The sequence below is a fragment of the Pteropus alecto genome, unplaced genomic scaffold (assembly GCF_000325575.1).
Source record: "Pteropus alecto unplaced genomic scaffold, ASM32557v1 scaffold70, whole genome shotgun sequence".
Taxonomy (NCBI): Eukaryota; Metazoa; Chordata; class Mammalia; order Chiroptera; family Pteropodidae; genus Pteropus; species Pteropus alecto.
Genome location: NW_006431912.1, coordinates 3542068 through 3557481, shown reverse-complemented (window position 1 = coordinate 3557481; position 15414 = coordinate 3542068). Strand labels below are relative to the sequence as shown.

The 15414-nt window shown below is 31.8% G+C and overlaps 1 protein-coding gene across 6 annotated transcripts in view; it reads right to left on the bottom strand.

Moving 5' to 3' along the window:
- IPO11 (importin 11) overlaps window positions 1-15414 on the bottom strand; it is a 164379-nt gene that overhangs the window by 92733 nt on the left and 56232 nt on the right. For all 6 annotated transcript variants that reach the window (XM_015599446.2, XM_015599448.2, XM_015599450.2 and 3 more), the window contains exons 13-19: window positions 14899-14989; window positions 12649-12696; window positions 11751-11856; window positions 8785-8911; window positions 3982-4015; window positions 3745-3785; window positions 2375-2491 (exon numbers count right to left, since the gene is read on the bottom strand). In XM_015599446.2, the coding sequence (XP_015454932.1) occupies window positions 2375-2491; window positions 3745-3785; window positions 3982-4015; window positions 8785-8911; window positions 11751-11856; window positions 12649-12696; window positions 14899-14989 (564 nt within the window). The remainder of the gene's footprint in view (window positions 1-2374; window positions 2492-3744; window positions 3786-3981; window positions 4016-8784; window positions 8912-11750; window positions 11857-12648; window positions 12697-14898; window positions 14990-15414) is intronic.

The window sequence follows — 15414 nt, the reverse complement described above, 5'->3', positions numbered from 1 at the left end:
ATATAGAGAGATGACCACTTTTGTTGACAACATATTACTGAAAACATGAAAATCAAATATGTGACAGTCTAACAAATGTTTTAACAAGGGTTACATCCACAGATGGTTTTAAAAAATGAGTTCCTAATGACACCTCATCTTTTAGATAATGCTTTCAACAGAATATTTAATATTTCACACGGGCCTTTTAATGTTCTTCTTTTCCTTCAGAAATGTGTAAGTTCAAAGACTGTCTGCCTGACATCACGCCTGATGATTCCATGTTTCTTCTGACTATGTATTTATGGGATCCCTGCAGTGGAATAATTTAAGGTTTTCAACTACTTTTGCAGAAAGTACAGGAAATATAATCTTCAAATAATTACACACTATGGTATAAAGGTGGCGACTTCTCTGAACTTCAAAGTTAAACTATTATGTGCCAGAAAGCACTGTTGTAAGACAACTCAAAATATGTATAACGTAATGGACAAAAATCAAATTCAGTATATGAAAGACAGGTGTATATAAATGATGTTGTTCTTCAAAGGTAAATATAGGAAAAAGAAAATATAAGAAAAATGAATTATAGACTACAAATAACATTTCCTATCTAAGTTCTGAAAACAAAAAGTACTACTGGATAACTATATCTTCTTATTTACTGATGATAGAACTACCTGAGCTATTTAAGCTGTCTGTGTTCTGAGACATGAGTATGGATAGAAACACAAAAGCATTTTACATTTACAAAGCAACAGAAGTTTCAAATTTTTGGATAAAAAGGTTTAGTTAGAGGTTTGGGGAGATGCAGGTAAGAAATTCCATTTCAATAACAACAAAAAATCTTTAAAAAAGTTCTATTAGCTAGATAATATATAAATAAGATTATAAAAAATAGCCAAATCTTGTTTCTATAATCAATTTTTAAACAAACAACAATTTATTGTTATTGTATTGTGATCTAAATTGAACAGTTGTAATAATTTCATACTCATGAAACACCATGAGCTATGTGAGCTCAGAATTATCTTTACCATTTATACATGAGGACACAAGGTTCAACGTCTTGCCCAAGCTACCAGACTCATTGGGGTGATCATAAGGTACATAAATTTAGAATCACTATGTTGTACATCTGAAACTAATATAATATTATATATCAACTGTAACTGAAATATAAATTTAAAATTTAAATTTAAACAATTTGTAATTTTTTAAAAATTAAAAAAAAAATTCACCTTGCCCAAGCTAAATAATAGCAAAGACAGAGACCTGAAATGAGTTTAAAAGTTTCAATGACCGAACTCTCTCAATATTGTTTATAAGCCAATACCAAAATAAAATAACATAATTAATGTAATGAGAACCCCAGGTATTAAGAAAATTGATAAGATATTACCACCTTTAGACAACTGGATCCAGATCACCTCAAAATGATTAACAGTGATGCAAAAACTGCCACTGAAGTTGCATAATGTTGAGTCTGAAAACTGGCAATGCCAATAAGATGTCCAAAATTTGACAAGTTCCTTAAAATCTCAAACTGAGATAAATTCTAACCCCCTTCCCAAAGGTTTTTGTGAGGATTAAATGAGAAATATATCCAAATCGCTTGGCACAGAAGTTGGTAACTTGCCATTACTCAATAATTGAGAACAAGTCTCATAAACTGACTTAGAATTAATAAACAGGCTCAAGGCATCAAAATTCACTAACAGATCCAGGAGCAGATTCCAAGTGTGTAGATTCCAATTAAGTTATCCTTTCCTAATACCTCACAGATTCACTCAGTGCTTTTCAAACAAGAATATGTAATGGTAAACTAGGATATAAGAAAGTACAGGATAATTATAGTGTGGTTTCCAAGACTATCAATTTTCACAAAGATTAGGAGTAATAGGGGATGCTGAACAATTTGACAGTTAAATGATAATTTAACTATTAAGACCTTTACATATCATTTTTATATTAAACCAAACATGGATATAATGTGAGCTAAATCACAAAACACACTTAGTTTTTAAGGTAAAAACAGGCTTCTAAGAATATTTGCCTTTGCTGACAGACACTTGTGGCTAAGCCTTTAAATACACTGAATTTTAAGAAGTACTATTAAGTATAAACTGGATCTGGTAAGAGATATAAAATTATAGTTTCTAAATACCTCTACACTACTAATACAATTTTTAAATTTTCATTTTCTTAAGTCATTTTTTAAAACCTTGAGTATAAATATGTCAAATTTTGAATGACACATAACTGATATCACAACCTATTTTAATGAATGTTTTAACTTTTAAACAATGTATAGAAAGCAAAGACATTAACGAATTCTAGATATACTCTACTTACCTCTCTGACATTTTATTTTCATGATTTAAAACAAAATTACCTGCATGTTGACTCTTTCAATCACACAAGAAAGGACATGTAAAACATGCATCTTTGTGTCACATTCTGTAACTTGCTGCAGTAACTGAAAAAGTAGTGTGAACATGGTTTCCAAATACTGCAGGTCAAAAGGGGGAAAAAAAGGTTCAAAACAGAAATGTAAGACCTTCACATACAGACAAATAAAAGCTTAAATCATAATGTCAAAGCAATAAATAAAAGACAAAAAGACAAAGCAACCTCAAATTGTTCAAATTGTCAGTATTTGGAACAGTGATTTTTTTTTCTTCATTGCTGCTAATCTGTCCACTTTAGATTTTAACTCATCCACAAACAACATTTTCAGAAGAAAACTGTGTCTAAATTTTGTGCTTAAATTTGATATTGCTAACTATTAACAGTGACTTGTCATTGCTCTTCCACATATGCCTGCCATTGTGCAAGGTCTATTCATTAAAGTGAAAGAGATATCAATTACTATGCTCACATACCAACTGTTTGATGTGGCCCTTAACATATGCTGCATGCATACAAATTTTTCTAGGTAATATTTGTAACTCTAAGAATGACAGAACATTTCTTATTCAGACAGAAAAAACAAATACCCTATGTCTGACTAGTAACTCTTACATTATAAAAATTATAGCAGAAATTAACAAATACTAGAATGCCAGATACATAAAACAAATACTTGGTATTTCAGATATTGGTTCATTTTTATACAGATTTCTAAAACATATTTCTTTCATTCTAAAATATCTAGTGATTTGTTTATTAAAGAAAAGTCTCTGCTGTACAAGTTTCCACACAAGAATAACAGAGATATTTTTATCATATACCTTTCTTCTTGCCTAGTCCTCTTAAGAACAAACACTACTGCCCAAATGTTATTGATTAATTTAACACGTGCTTACTGAGTACCAATTATGTTAAAATGCCATGCTATGTGCTGGGTGTTGAGTGAAGAATAAAAAGACAAGTAAGACTTGGTAATTATTTTTCAAGTAATTTGTTATCTAGTGTAGGATAGAGATATATACACAAACAGCAAAGCAGGATAACATAAGGAATAAAAGTAACAGACACACATGAAATGAAATCACTAGATGTTTTGTAACTGTGACAAAAGAAAAAGTTTAGCAGTCAACTCCAAAACAGATGACAAGATAGCTAAACAAACAAAAAAACAAGCAGAATAAAAGCAAACTTTCAAAGAAAAGTTCCAACAATTACTTCCAAAGTAATCTAATATATTTTTAAATTCAGCCTTAATCAATAATAGCTATATATAATTTCAGCTATAAAACAACTCTTAATAGTCAGAAGAGATAAGCAGAAATTGTTATAAAACCTAGAAATAAATATTCTTACCGGTAGAAACTGATCTGTTCTAAACTCAAAATCATCAACAGGTGAAGAGCAGTTAAGGAATACTAAGAATATGTGAGATTCATCATGGTAAAATATATATATGAACCAAATATAATAAACCAATCAAAAATTACTTTTTAAACTATCTCATAAATTGATTTAACAAAATAATTAACAATTTTAAAGTGTTGTTAAAATTTTTCACAGTGAAGTATTTTAAAATTCTTTTAAGGATATTTAACTTCAGAGTTGTAGCTGTTTCAATACGGACCTAAAAGAAAGTACATCATGAATTTTGAATCATTCTAGAACTACTAAACATTATTAATATCAAATGATAAAAATTGTATACCAAATATCTTTCTTTACTTTTTGTTAACATTAAAGTCACAAAGCATATTCACATCTAGAAATAAAAGGACATTCCTTATTTATAGGGGAAAAAAAAGTAAAGTAGTGTCTACTCCCACCCTCTTAGTTTCACATGATTTCCCTAAGGAGATTTTAATCCAGTGGGTGTTTCCAGGAAGAAAAATAATTTGCCATAAGTGTGTGGAGAGAAAGAATAGTGCAAAGGTGATGCCAGAGGGAAAGGAAAGGTTGAGAAGCAGAGAAGTAGGAAAACAGGGTGAGGCTGGGGAAGCTGCAAGATGTGTAAGTGAAGAGTGAGGGAGGAGAAAAGAAGGAAGATGAGGGAGGAGGAAGAAAACAAATTCTCATTTCTAATTTCTATCACAAGAAATCCTTGAAACGGCAAAAGATATATTCTTAGATTTTTTAAATCCCCAAAGTTAACGAATACAGAAAGGTTTATACAAGCTCTTGACCTTCCCAAATCATATTTTCTTTGTATATCAGCATGTTACCTGGGAAAACCACATTATGACAGCACAATCTCCTTATTTTCTTTCAAGTTTTTCCATGATCTGATCAGCTATTTTGGTACGGGCTACCACACTCATAATTTCCACATAAAAGTAACATGAACACAAACCATGACTACATCCTATCTGTAAAATAATATATCTAAAACTTTCATTTCCTGGCTAAGAGCCATACTTTCTTTAATGCTATCTATACTTTCCATACCTATAACAACTGTTTTTTTCTTTGCAGCTATTTTTCACAATGAAATAGTTTTAATCATTTTACAGGTGCTTCTGAGGCTCTGAGATGACTAGCCATGTTCACCAAATGGTAAGTATTCTACTGCAAAATCCACAGATTCCAAGACCCTAGAGTTCAGATGTTTTCTCACCTGCCTTTTCTTTTTATTTGTTGTCTCTAGCATTTTTATTTGTTGTCTCTAATATTTCTAGATTTTTACATGATTTTAAAAATTTGCTGATTATCTACTAAGTGCAAACTACTATGCCGTTTTCTAATATGAAATGACCTAAGAAAAATATGGTATGTATACTCATGCAATTAAAAATATTCAATAAGAAACTGTCATCTGCCAGGCATTGTGTTGGGTGCTGTACAAAAAGAGCTGGGTAAGATGCACCTAGTCCTTTACTTTAGAGACCTTATAATCGAGGAGAGAGAAAAACACCCAGATATTAAATAATTAATAAATATGGCTAATTTGAAAAGCTTAAGAACAGGATAATCCCCTTGAGGACACGGACTATGTCTAGTCATCTTCAAATTGTCAGCATTTAGTACTATGTATTAATAATTTAATTCACAAACACGAGAATATGAAAACCCCCCAAAAGAAAATCAAATTGCCAGTACATTAACATTTAAATCTCTTTTGATTTTTCTCCACAAAAGGATGAGGGGAAAAAGGGTACAGAGATGTATTTAACCCATAATCATGACATTTATGCAAATAAGTATAGGAAACAAAAGACAGTTGAATGAAAGCTGTGTTTGCCCTCCTAATAAAAGGAAGTCAGTGCAGTATCACATGCAGAGAAAAAGATGAAATGAATTGAGACTTGCCTGCACTCCAGTTTAACTGCAAGATTAGGAAGCCAGATGATATGGGAAAACAAAAAGCAGACAGAGTAAGAGAGGAGCATTTAAAATGTAACAAATAAAATAAGAACAAAATTAGCTCTTCCTGAGCTATAAAAGAAATAAGAATTTACTGCATAGAGAGAATAAATTTTGCAGTAATTCATTAGTAATGGGGGAAGAAATGAGAACCTGAGTTTATAGAATAAAGAACTGGAGAATGTGGCAGAAGACAGGTAGAAGAGAGTCTAACACAATTTCTAGGACACTAATTGTTCAACAAATACTTGATAAATGCAAACAAAACAAAACAAAATAAAAAAAAATAAATCCTCCCTTAACATGATTCTAAACATGAGTTTTCATAGAATAAATCCAGACTTTCTGAAGGAGACTGAAACCCTAAGTATCCAGAACTGGATCCAGACTGTGAACTCAGCCTGTGAGTCTACACTATACTTCCAGGTGGAACCACAGAAAATTCCTGAAAAGATAACAAGTTAATTCCATACTGGAGCAAACAAATGCCATCAATGTATGAGAACCATTGGAAGGATCTCAGAAAGCAAGAGAGCAATAGAGAAATGAACAAGAAGAAACCATAGATCAACTCTACTTCCAAAGAACACTACAAAGATAAGAGTATTGAGACAATTCCACAGTCAGTGTCAATGGGAATGAGCCTTGGGATAACTGTCAAGGTGGTTGATTTGAGTTCAAGACCTGAAGTAGCCTACCTGACCATTTCCACTGCCTGCTCATAGCAGTGAATGCAATTCCACACACTAAAGCAGTATGCATGGTGCTGGGGCCAAAAATAACTGGCAGTGTCTCTGAGACTTAAGACCACCAGGAAAATGTAAATAAGTCAGCCATGAAAGAATAATCTTGAAAGGAAGTAACCTGCTAAAGAGAAAAAGAAGAATGACTTCATAATCTTTTATCCCTATCTCCTAATTTTCTTCAATAAACATTTTCTAAGACTTTACTCCATGCTAGGCATAAGAGATACTAATATAAATAATATTATCTATGCATTTGTACTATTACTACTTGGTAGTACTTATAGCACTTTTTTTACTCTATTCTACAATAAAGTCAAGAACAGCCAATTACATAATTTGGTGTTTTTGAAATACATATATATTTTTCCTAAAAGGATAAAAAACATCTTCAATTTACTCATCTCCTTTTAAGAAAAAAATTCTAAAGCTCATTTTCAGATAATATGGATACTAGACATATCGGTACAAACCCAAAACTGACTACAGGAAACTTACTAAATTAAGGTTTCCTTTCTTTCTGGTTTTAGTGGCCTCATATTTTGATGTCAAACACAGATTTTTTTTTTTTTGATATTTCCTTTGGAAATTACATTCACTGAATATGTGAATTCGAAATTTATTTTGTGAAAACACAGACTAGCCTACAGTTAAAAAACTTGTAGCAGTGTTTTGGAGACACAAAGGATATGCAACTGGAAAAACAAAATCAAAACTGTAAGACAGAAAGACTGACAGAATTGGGAGACCCATAGAAGGCACAAGAGTGGAAAGACAGGAGAATGTCAATGTACCCTATGTAAAATATCTCTGCCCAGATCCCAGCTGCACCTCCCACAGTGCATTCAGGGTTCACCACAGTCACATACATGCCACTAAAAGTCCCTTCTTAATCTCCACTAACTGGCTTACCATCTTGAAAATTCGCTTCTTATGCTGGTAGTAAACCTGTCCATGAAGATGGCCACTTCTTTGCTTGATATACAACAACCGTAGCACACTCCACCCCTAAACTATAAACCTGGCTGAGCAAACATTTACATTTTATATTGCCTCTCACGAAGTTGAAAGGATACACTAATGCTAATCTTTTGGTAGCTACCATTTGTTTTATTGAAGGTTGCAAGGATAACCTAAGTACACCCTTTTTAAAAAATTACTTGTAATTTCCCAAACTGAAAAATATAATTGACTCCAAAAGCTTACAACCTAAAGAAGCTCAATATATATACATCTAATATTCTGGTTAAAGAATCACCTGGGGTCCTAGGAAAAGGTTCCTCTCACCTAATATTTAGTCATTCTGTTTACACCGTGGAAATAGCTTTCTCAAACCTGAAACTTGCCATAAGCATTGCATCTGCTAAGTAACATGTTCAAAGAGGAATAGATGGGAACATATCTAAGATTTTTTTAAAAGGATTTTTCAATAAAGCACTGTAGCATTGTTGTCCTTATTAGAAAAAACAAACACAATATAAATGGAACCTTACTTCACATCATGTTTAAAAATAAATTCCAGATGGAATAAAGAACCAAAAGTGAAGAAAATGGATGTATTAAATAAGAAACAAACAAACAAAAAAAAACGGAAAAAGGAAATCAATAAATATGTGCTAAAATTAAAAACCTCTGCTCAACAAAAAGACAAAAGAATGAGAGTGGAAAGATACAGAGATTCAACTGCATTCATGATGTTTTATTTCTTAAATATTTAAAATATATATGAACAATTATTACAGTGCAAATATAGAAAACTGGGTGGTAAGCACATAGGTGTTCAGTATGTTAGTCACTGATTTTTTTCTCTGTTCTTGATATAATTCTTAACTTTTAAATTGTAATAAATTAAAAGCCTCGCCTTTTTAAAGTTGAGTCAGAAATAAGCTTAGAAGTAAAAAACTTCAGAGCAGTTATCATCTTAAACCTAATCAAGTTTTCCAACATTTATAACAAAAAGTTTCCAAATATTGCACTATTACAAATACTTATTCATTATGTCTAGATCAAATTTTAGTTTGTAAAATTTGGATATCTCGCATAAATAAGTTAAATTGCTAAATACTGAGGAAAAATTACAAAATTTCAAATAACCAAAATAATTTCATTCAATTTGCATTATATTCCCCCAGATCAAACAATAATGTTAAACTTCTGTGCAATTATCAGAGATAGAGATGTACTCTACCCAGTAGCCTCTAATATTATAAAATTTATGGAGTCCTATTGTAAAGAACAATATAGATTAAACCTATAAAAAGAACTCTTTTATTTACGACTTTAAACAACATACCACTAAATCTTGGTCTTGAAGCAAGTTACAAATTGCCTCATATAACATGGGTCTTAAGTCAGACTTGAATTTCACAGAAATCCACTGACCGATGAGCCAAATCACCCTGCGTCGCAATGGCTTATACCTAGATAGGGAAAATCATGAAATTAAAATGTTAAATATTTTAAGAAGTCTATTTCACTTAATATATTTCACTATTTAAATCTAAAATGCAGTAAAAAAGCAATCTACATTTTTATACAAAAGTTTTAAAGCTATTTCTAAATGTGTCACATTATAAATTTTAACAATAAAGTCCTGATCTAAAAACTTAAAAATTCTTAAGCGGACATACTGTAAACTATTATTTTGTATTAAAGAACTATAACCTAAATATGGACATAAAAACAAGTCCATTTCTGTTCTTCAAGTAACCAAAAATGGTTAATTCAAACAGGCATAACTAGCTAACATCCCAAACCCTGAGGATGGAGAGGTCCAAAAATAATAATAAAAGAGCTCCTATATTCGATTTTCCAATTCCAATTCTGTTAGTCTCATAAAGATTATTTTTGGAATATTGTGAAAGCTTTCTAGACTTACAGGAAATAGTCATATAAATTTACACAGATTTTGGCTAAACTCTTACTTTGAAAAGGTGACCAAATACAGAATGTGGTTCAGATCATCAAAAATAATGATTTATATTTGAAAAGCTGTGAAACATTTGCAGTAACATGTACATACATTTTCTATGGTCATCTCTGCTACAGGAAACAGTAGTTCTTTGGGCAATGAGAAAAACCACAAAGCTATAAACAACTGTGTCTAAGAATTCCACCCATTAAGTCTCTTCTTGATAGTATATGAATTTTAGTGGCAAGATGATATTTATTTCTGGGTGTAAATTAAAAAAAAAAAGCTAATAAACATACCATTTTTTTTTTAGAAAATTATAACCTTATAAGATGATCAAGCACATAGAAAGAATTGCTCATCATAATTACAAAATGTGTATGTCTCCTGCCCTCAAAAAGTTTATAATACACCTAAAAGAATTAAAGAATGCAATGCTATATACTAGAATTTCAGAAATGGAAAAGAGAATAGTGGGCAAAGGGAAACGGGATTTGAACAGCCTTTAAAATAAAACAGTATTCTGGACAGAAAATTGAAAACAATGCCATTTCAAGGGATAAGGACTGTTTGAACAAAATCGCAGGGGTGGAAGTAAACAAGGCTTTTGTAGAGTTAATGAAGGAATCACAGAACCAACAATTTTGGACTGAGATCTTTGAGATTTCCACATTCAACATTCTATTCCAGACAAAAAGAATGAAACTCAGAAAGGTGAAATTCCAAGACCACAGTCACTTCTGGGCAGAGTTAAAATTAGGAGTTAAATTGCTCCTCAAAGTGTGTGGTCCCTGAACCTGCAGCATCATTTTCCTGGAAGCATGATAGAATCACACAATCTGACCAGACCCCAACCTATAAGCTAAACCAGAACCTGCATTTCAACAACTGGGTGACTCATATACAAATTAAACTTTGAGAAATACTGATCTAGATCAGCTCTGTCCAAAAGAAATATAATAAAAGCCAATATGCAAGTCTAAATTTTTTAGTAACCACACTAAAACAAGTAAAAAGAAACAGGTGAAATTTTAATAGTATTTTTATTTATCTCAATATTTCCAAAATATTATCATTCCAACATGTAATCAACACATATTTTACACTGCTTTAATTTTTAAATTTAAGTTTTAGTAAATTAAAATTAATTTCCTCAGTTGCACTAAGTACATTTCAAGTGCTCAATGATCATATGTACTAGCTACTTCCCGGGACAGCACAGGCGTAGACTAAATAGTCTCTTGGATGTAAGGGCAATCAAACTGTACATCTGTCTCGCTACTGAAGGCTTTCTCTCCATCAATGGCTCACTAGCTTCCTGAGGGCAGAGTGGCAGACCATCTTATTCACCACTGGCTCTACGGGACAAGGCAAATTCTAAATGTTGAAATATTTGTTGACTGAATTAATGATTGAAGAACTAAATGAATAAATAGCTACTTACTCATCAAAATTACTTTTAAAGTACCTCTAGCTCTACGATTCTATGGTTCTCAAGATTTATAAAATGATCCATATATGGATGGCCCTCCATTCATTAATGTAGTCAAGAAATACTAACTGATCTATGACTGACTATATGCTAGGCATTCTGATAGGCACATCTACAGAAATAAATCAATAGAACTGCAAAACAAGAAGTCTCGGAATTTTTTTTGTCTCGAATTTTAAACCAAGGAAAAATTTATAAAAACTTTAAAAGACCTTTCCCTTCCATTTTACTCATTAAGTACCCAAAATTAAAATATCACACAAATATTTAAATGTACATAAAATATAAGAATGGGCAAAAGTCCTAATAAATGGCAGATAGAGCCGTGCTACTGAATTAAGTACCTCAACATGAGCCTAAAGTGTGTTCAAATGCTTCTTGCCATGGTGTATCTATAACTTACTCTACTCTCTCCCAAAAGACTTTCAGTATGCTTTGTGTTATCCCATTCTTTTCAGGATGGTAATTGGGTTAGGCTACTTTTGACGTCAGGCCTACTTCCTGCTAAGTCTCCAAATGGCTCCCTTTTAAACACATTTTCTTTCTACAATTCAGAGACTTCCATCTTCCCTAACCTTTGCATAAAATTTCACCTTTTCCTATACAAACTATCGTATCTAATATCGAACACTTCAAACATATTATAATTCACATTTGAACTAAAATAACACAACAAACTTTTGTATGGTTTTCTGTTACATAAGATTTAGATGTCTTATTCCTTCCTATACTAGACACTATCAGCTAAGCCATACTGAGTCTTTTTATCATTTTAAACAATTTTAATGGCTTATTTTCATTAGAATATCACTATGATAAAATTAAGTGTATAATAAACACAAAGTTTTATACTTGCCTATTGTGAATGACTTGTAATTCTGGAAGAAGTTGGTTTTTAAACCACTGATCAAAATCAACACTGTCAAACAGCTCATAAGCTGCTAATCCAACAGCATTATACACTAAAAAGAAGATATGAGAAAAAAAATTAATTTCAGATACTGGGCCAAATACTAAGTGTCTTATATAAGAAACTAAGCCTTAAGGACTACTTTGAAATATGTAATGTGTTAATAAAATGAAATCTAAATTGTTTCAATCACTGAAATTTTTTAAATAGACATTTTAGAAACATTATTTAAAGTTACTTTATGTTTTTCCTGAATATCCCTTTAGTGCTTTCGAACAGGTTATAATTATTTTAAAATATTCAAGTCAAATTATAAAAATTATAAAATAGCATCTGCTTCCAAATAGATGCAATATATAATGATCTGTTCCCTACTTACCCTCTCTCCAGCCTCATCTCTCACCAAACCCCTTAACTCCTATGTTTCAATTAAACCAAAATATTCCCAGTTCAAAAAATAACTGTGCTTGCTCCTTTTCCCTTCAAGTGTTTGTACAACTCCTGCTTCTGCTTGGAACCCTCTTTCTGCACCACTCCCTCCTCTGGCTAACTCCCACTCACCCTTGTGTTCTCATATTATACTTCTTCAGGAGCCTTTCCCAAGGTACGCCAAAACTATCTTGTGGTTTTCCACAGTACTAACTGATTACCACCTACTTTAGCATTAATCAATTGGTACTATGTCATAATCAACTATCTGCTCATATGGTTATCTCCTCTACCAGACAGTTCCTGTACTTTAAGTATCCTTGTATCCTAACTCCACCAGCATAACTCCCGCTACAAAACAGACACACCATCTATCAAAGAAATAAATGTTTCTAATCACTTTAGTTTAACATACCAGCATCTTTGATTAATAGTGCATTCATATCTTCCACATTAGTGGGCCCTGAAAAAATAAGTATCAGTAAAAGTAAATAAAATTAGTTATTAATAAATATTTTATTTAAACTCAATTTGTTAGTTTCTTGATTCAATTAGGCACAATACATTTTATGATACTAAATATATGTATAGGTGTAAAGGGAAAGTCTAAGTTTTATTATCATCACTGTTAGAGAACACAGGTACAATAAGTAAAACTATATTATAACTTTAAAAACCATTCTAGCATCTTTGAAAAATGTAATATTAAGCAACAGTCTAGAAAAAGGCATGCCCCAAATTGCTACTATATTATGCTGTTTGTTAAAAAAAAAAAAAAAAATCTTTAAAAGAAAAGAATAAAAATATGAATTTCATAACAGAAAATAAAAGAACAAGAACAGGCAATTCATACAAGATGCTCTAAATACAAAAAATAAACCAGGTTATAATAGTACTTTAAAAAGTGACAACAAAATTAAAAGTGCAAACAGAAAAGTGATCGCCATTATGTAATGTGGACATTTTAGAATAAAAAGGTGGTAGTCTCTGCACTATTATCCAGAAAGGAGAATACCATGGTTAAGACATGAAAAACAGTTTATTGCTATTTCTTTAGAATAAAAAGATTTCTAGAGAGTGTATCAAAGCACTTTTCTGTTAAATATGAATTTTTAAACTCACTAGTCTAATAAGCTAGAATAAGTACAGCTCTAAATAAGCAAATTGCTCCAGAACTAGACATAAAACCTGAACTCCAATCACTAAAAACGTTACCAGCATACAGTAACTTATCAGAGTGTAACTTACATAGCTTATCCACTTTCCTACAGCAGCTTAAAAAAAAAAAATGGATGGGAGAAAACGAATAATGTTCTAACTTCACCAAAAATGTAACTTAAGCAGCATAAATATTATCAAATTTAAGAATCTATAATCCCATATCAAGAAATTAATAAATTATACATTCAGAAATCAAATGTATTTTCATTCCCATAAGAAAATATGATTAATACTCAATTATTTTTTAAAATTACCACAGTAGAACTTGACTGAGAGCTCATTTTTCCCCCTTGGTTTATAATTTAAGCAGGAACACTCTACTAGGTTTTTGAGAGAAGGAAAGCCTAAAAAGTGAGCTACCCTCTAACTACTACAAATGAGATCAGCAATCTCCCTCCCTACAAATTCTCTTCGTGTTGTTTCCTTACATCACCACCTACTCAATCCCTGATCCCTTACAATGTGATTCCTACCCAACCAATCAAGTAATTTTTTGTCTAAGATTCTACTGCCTTCTTTCCTCTTACAGCACTGGACATTTCTGACAACATGCTCTTCTCCAGAATTCATATCCATACTTCTCTTCATATCTGAGAGAGCTTCTTACCTTTTTTTTTTTTTTGCAGGGTCTTTACCTCCTCATATCCCTAAAGGTGAAAGTCTCAGATTCTGTCCTTGAACTTCTTTTCTTCTTCCAAGGCTCCTCATACACACACCCCAAAAGTAAAGCTCTATCTACAACAACTATTAATAACTGCTTTCCCTGTTATTAAGACTCTGAAGTTCAAGATCATCTCTGATCACTTTCCCCTGGCCAGCACAAGTCAATTAGTTGCCAAAAGTCAATTAATCAACAAAAAGTTACTGAGTGTGCCAGGCACTGGGAATAATGTGTGAACAAAACAAATATGATCACTGCCCCCTCCATGGAATTTACAGTATAGTAGAAAAGTCAGTAATGACAAATTGTTAACAGTTAAATAATTAAAATTCCTTGTGTGTACAAAGTACAATGATCAAGTGCTAAAAATTTCACTTTATCATTCTCTCTTAAATCCGATATCTTCTCTCCATGCCCATAGCCACTGTTCTGAGGCTAACATTTATTATTTTATCCTTTTCTCCCACTACTTCTCACAACATGCTCCAGATGGACTATTTCCCCAAGCAATATACTTGACTGCCTATTTTCCTGATGCGGCTATTAAATTTACAATAGCTAAATCTATCACATTAAAGGCCAAAAAGGCCTTCTTTCATAAATTGCTCATTCTTGTTCTCTATCCTGAAGGCTATGACTGCAGAAAAGAACACATTCAGTCTTTCTCAAATTCATATACTTATATGATCTAGGAAACAGGGCAATGCACATATTAGGAGTTCAAATTATTTTAACTGAATATTAATTAACAGATAAATTAAAATATTGCAAAATATATCTCACCTTGAAGTGTTTGCATCATTTCTAGAAGTACGGGAGTAAGAGTCTGATTATATTCATGGAATATATCTATAAATAGTACTTCAGTGCAAGGCTAGAAGGGAAAAAAATTTCTAATGAAAATTACATTAATTCTATAATAAAGCAAATACTTATTCTTAAAATCCTAGAACTCTAAAAATGTTTCCAAGTCTTAATGTTTTCTTTTCAAAAAGTAGATTACTATTTTTTGTAAACACAATGGGAAACAAAATCAAATTATAATAATTTAATGCATAATATGCAGAAAGTTTATTTCATTGTTTAAATCATTTGGCACTAAAAAATGCTTAGTTTTTTGAGGACCCTCCATACTGTTTTCCATAGTGGCTGTACCAATTTGCAGTCCCACCAGCAGTGTATGAGGGTTCCTTTGGCTCCACATCCTCTCCAGCATTTGTTATTACATGTCCTGTTGATTACAGCCATTCTAACAGGTGTGAGATGGTATCTCATTGTGGTTTTGATTTGCATTTCTCT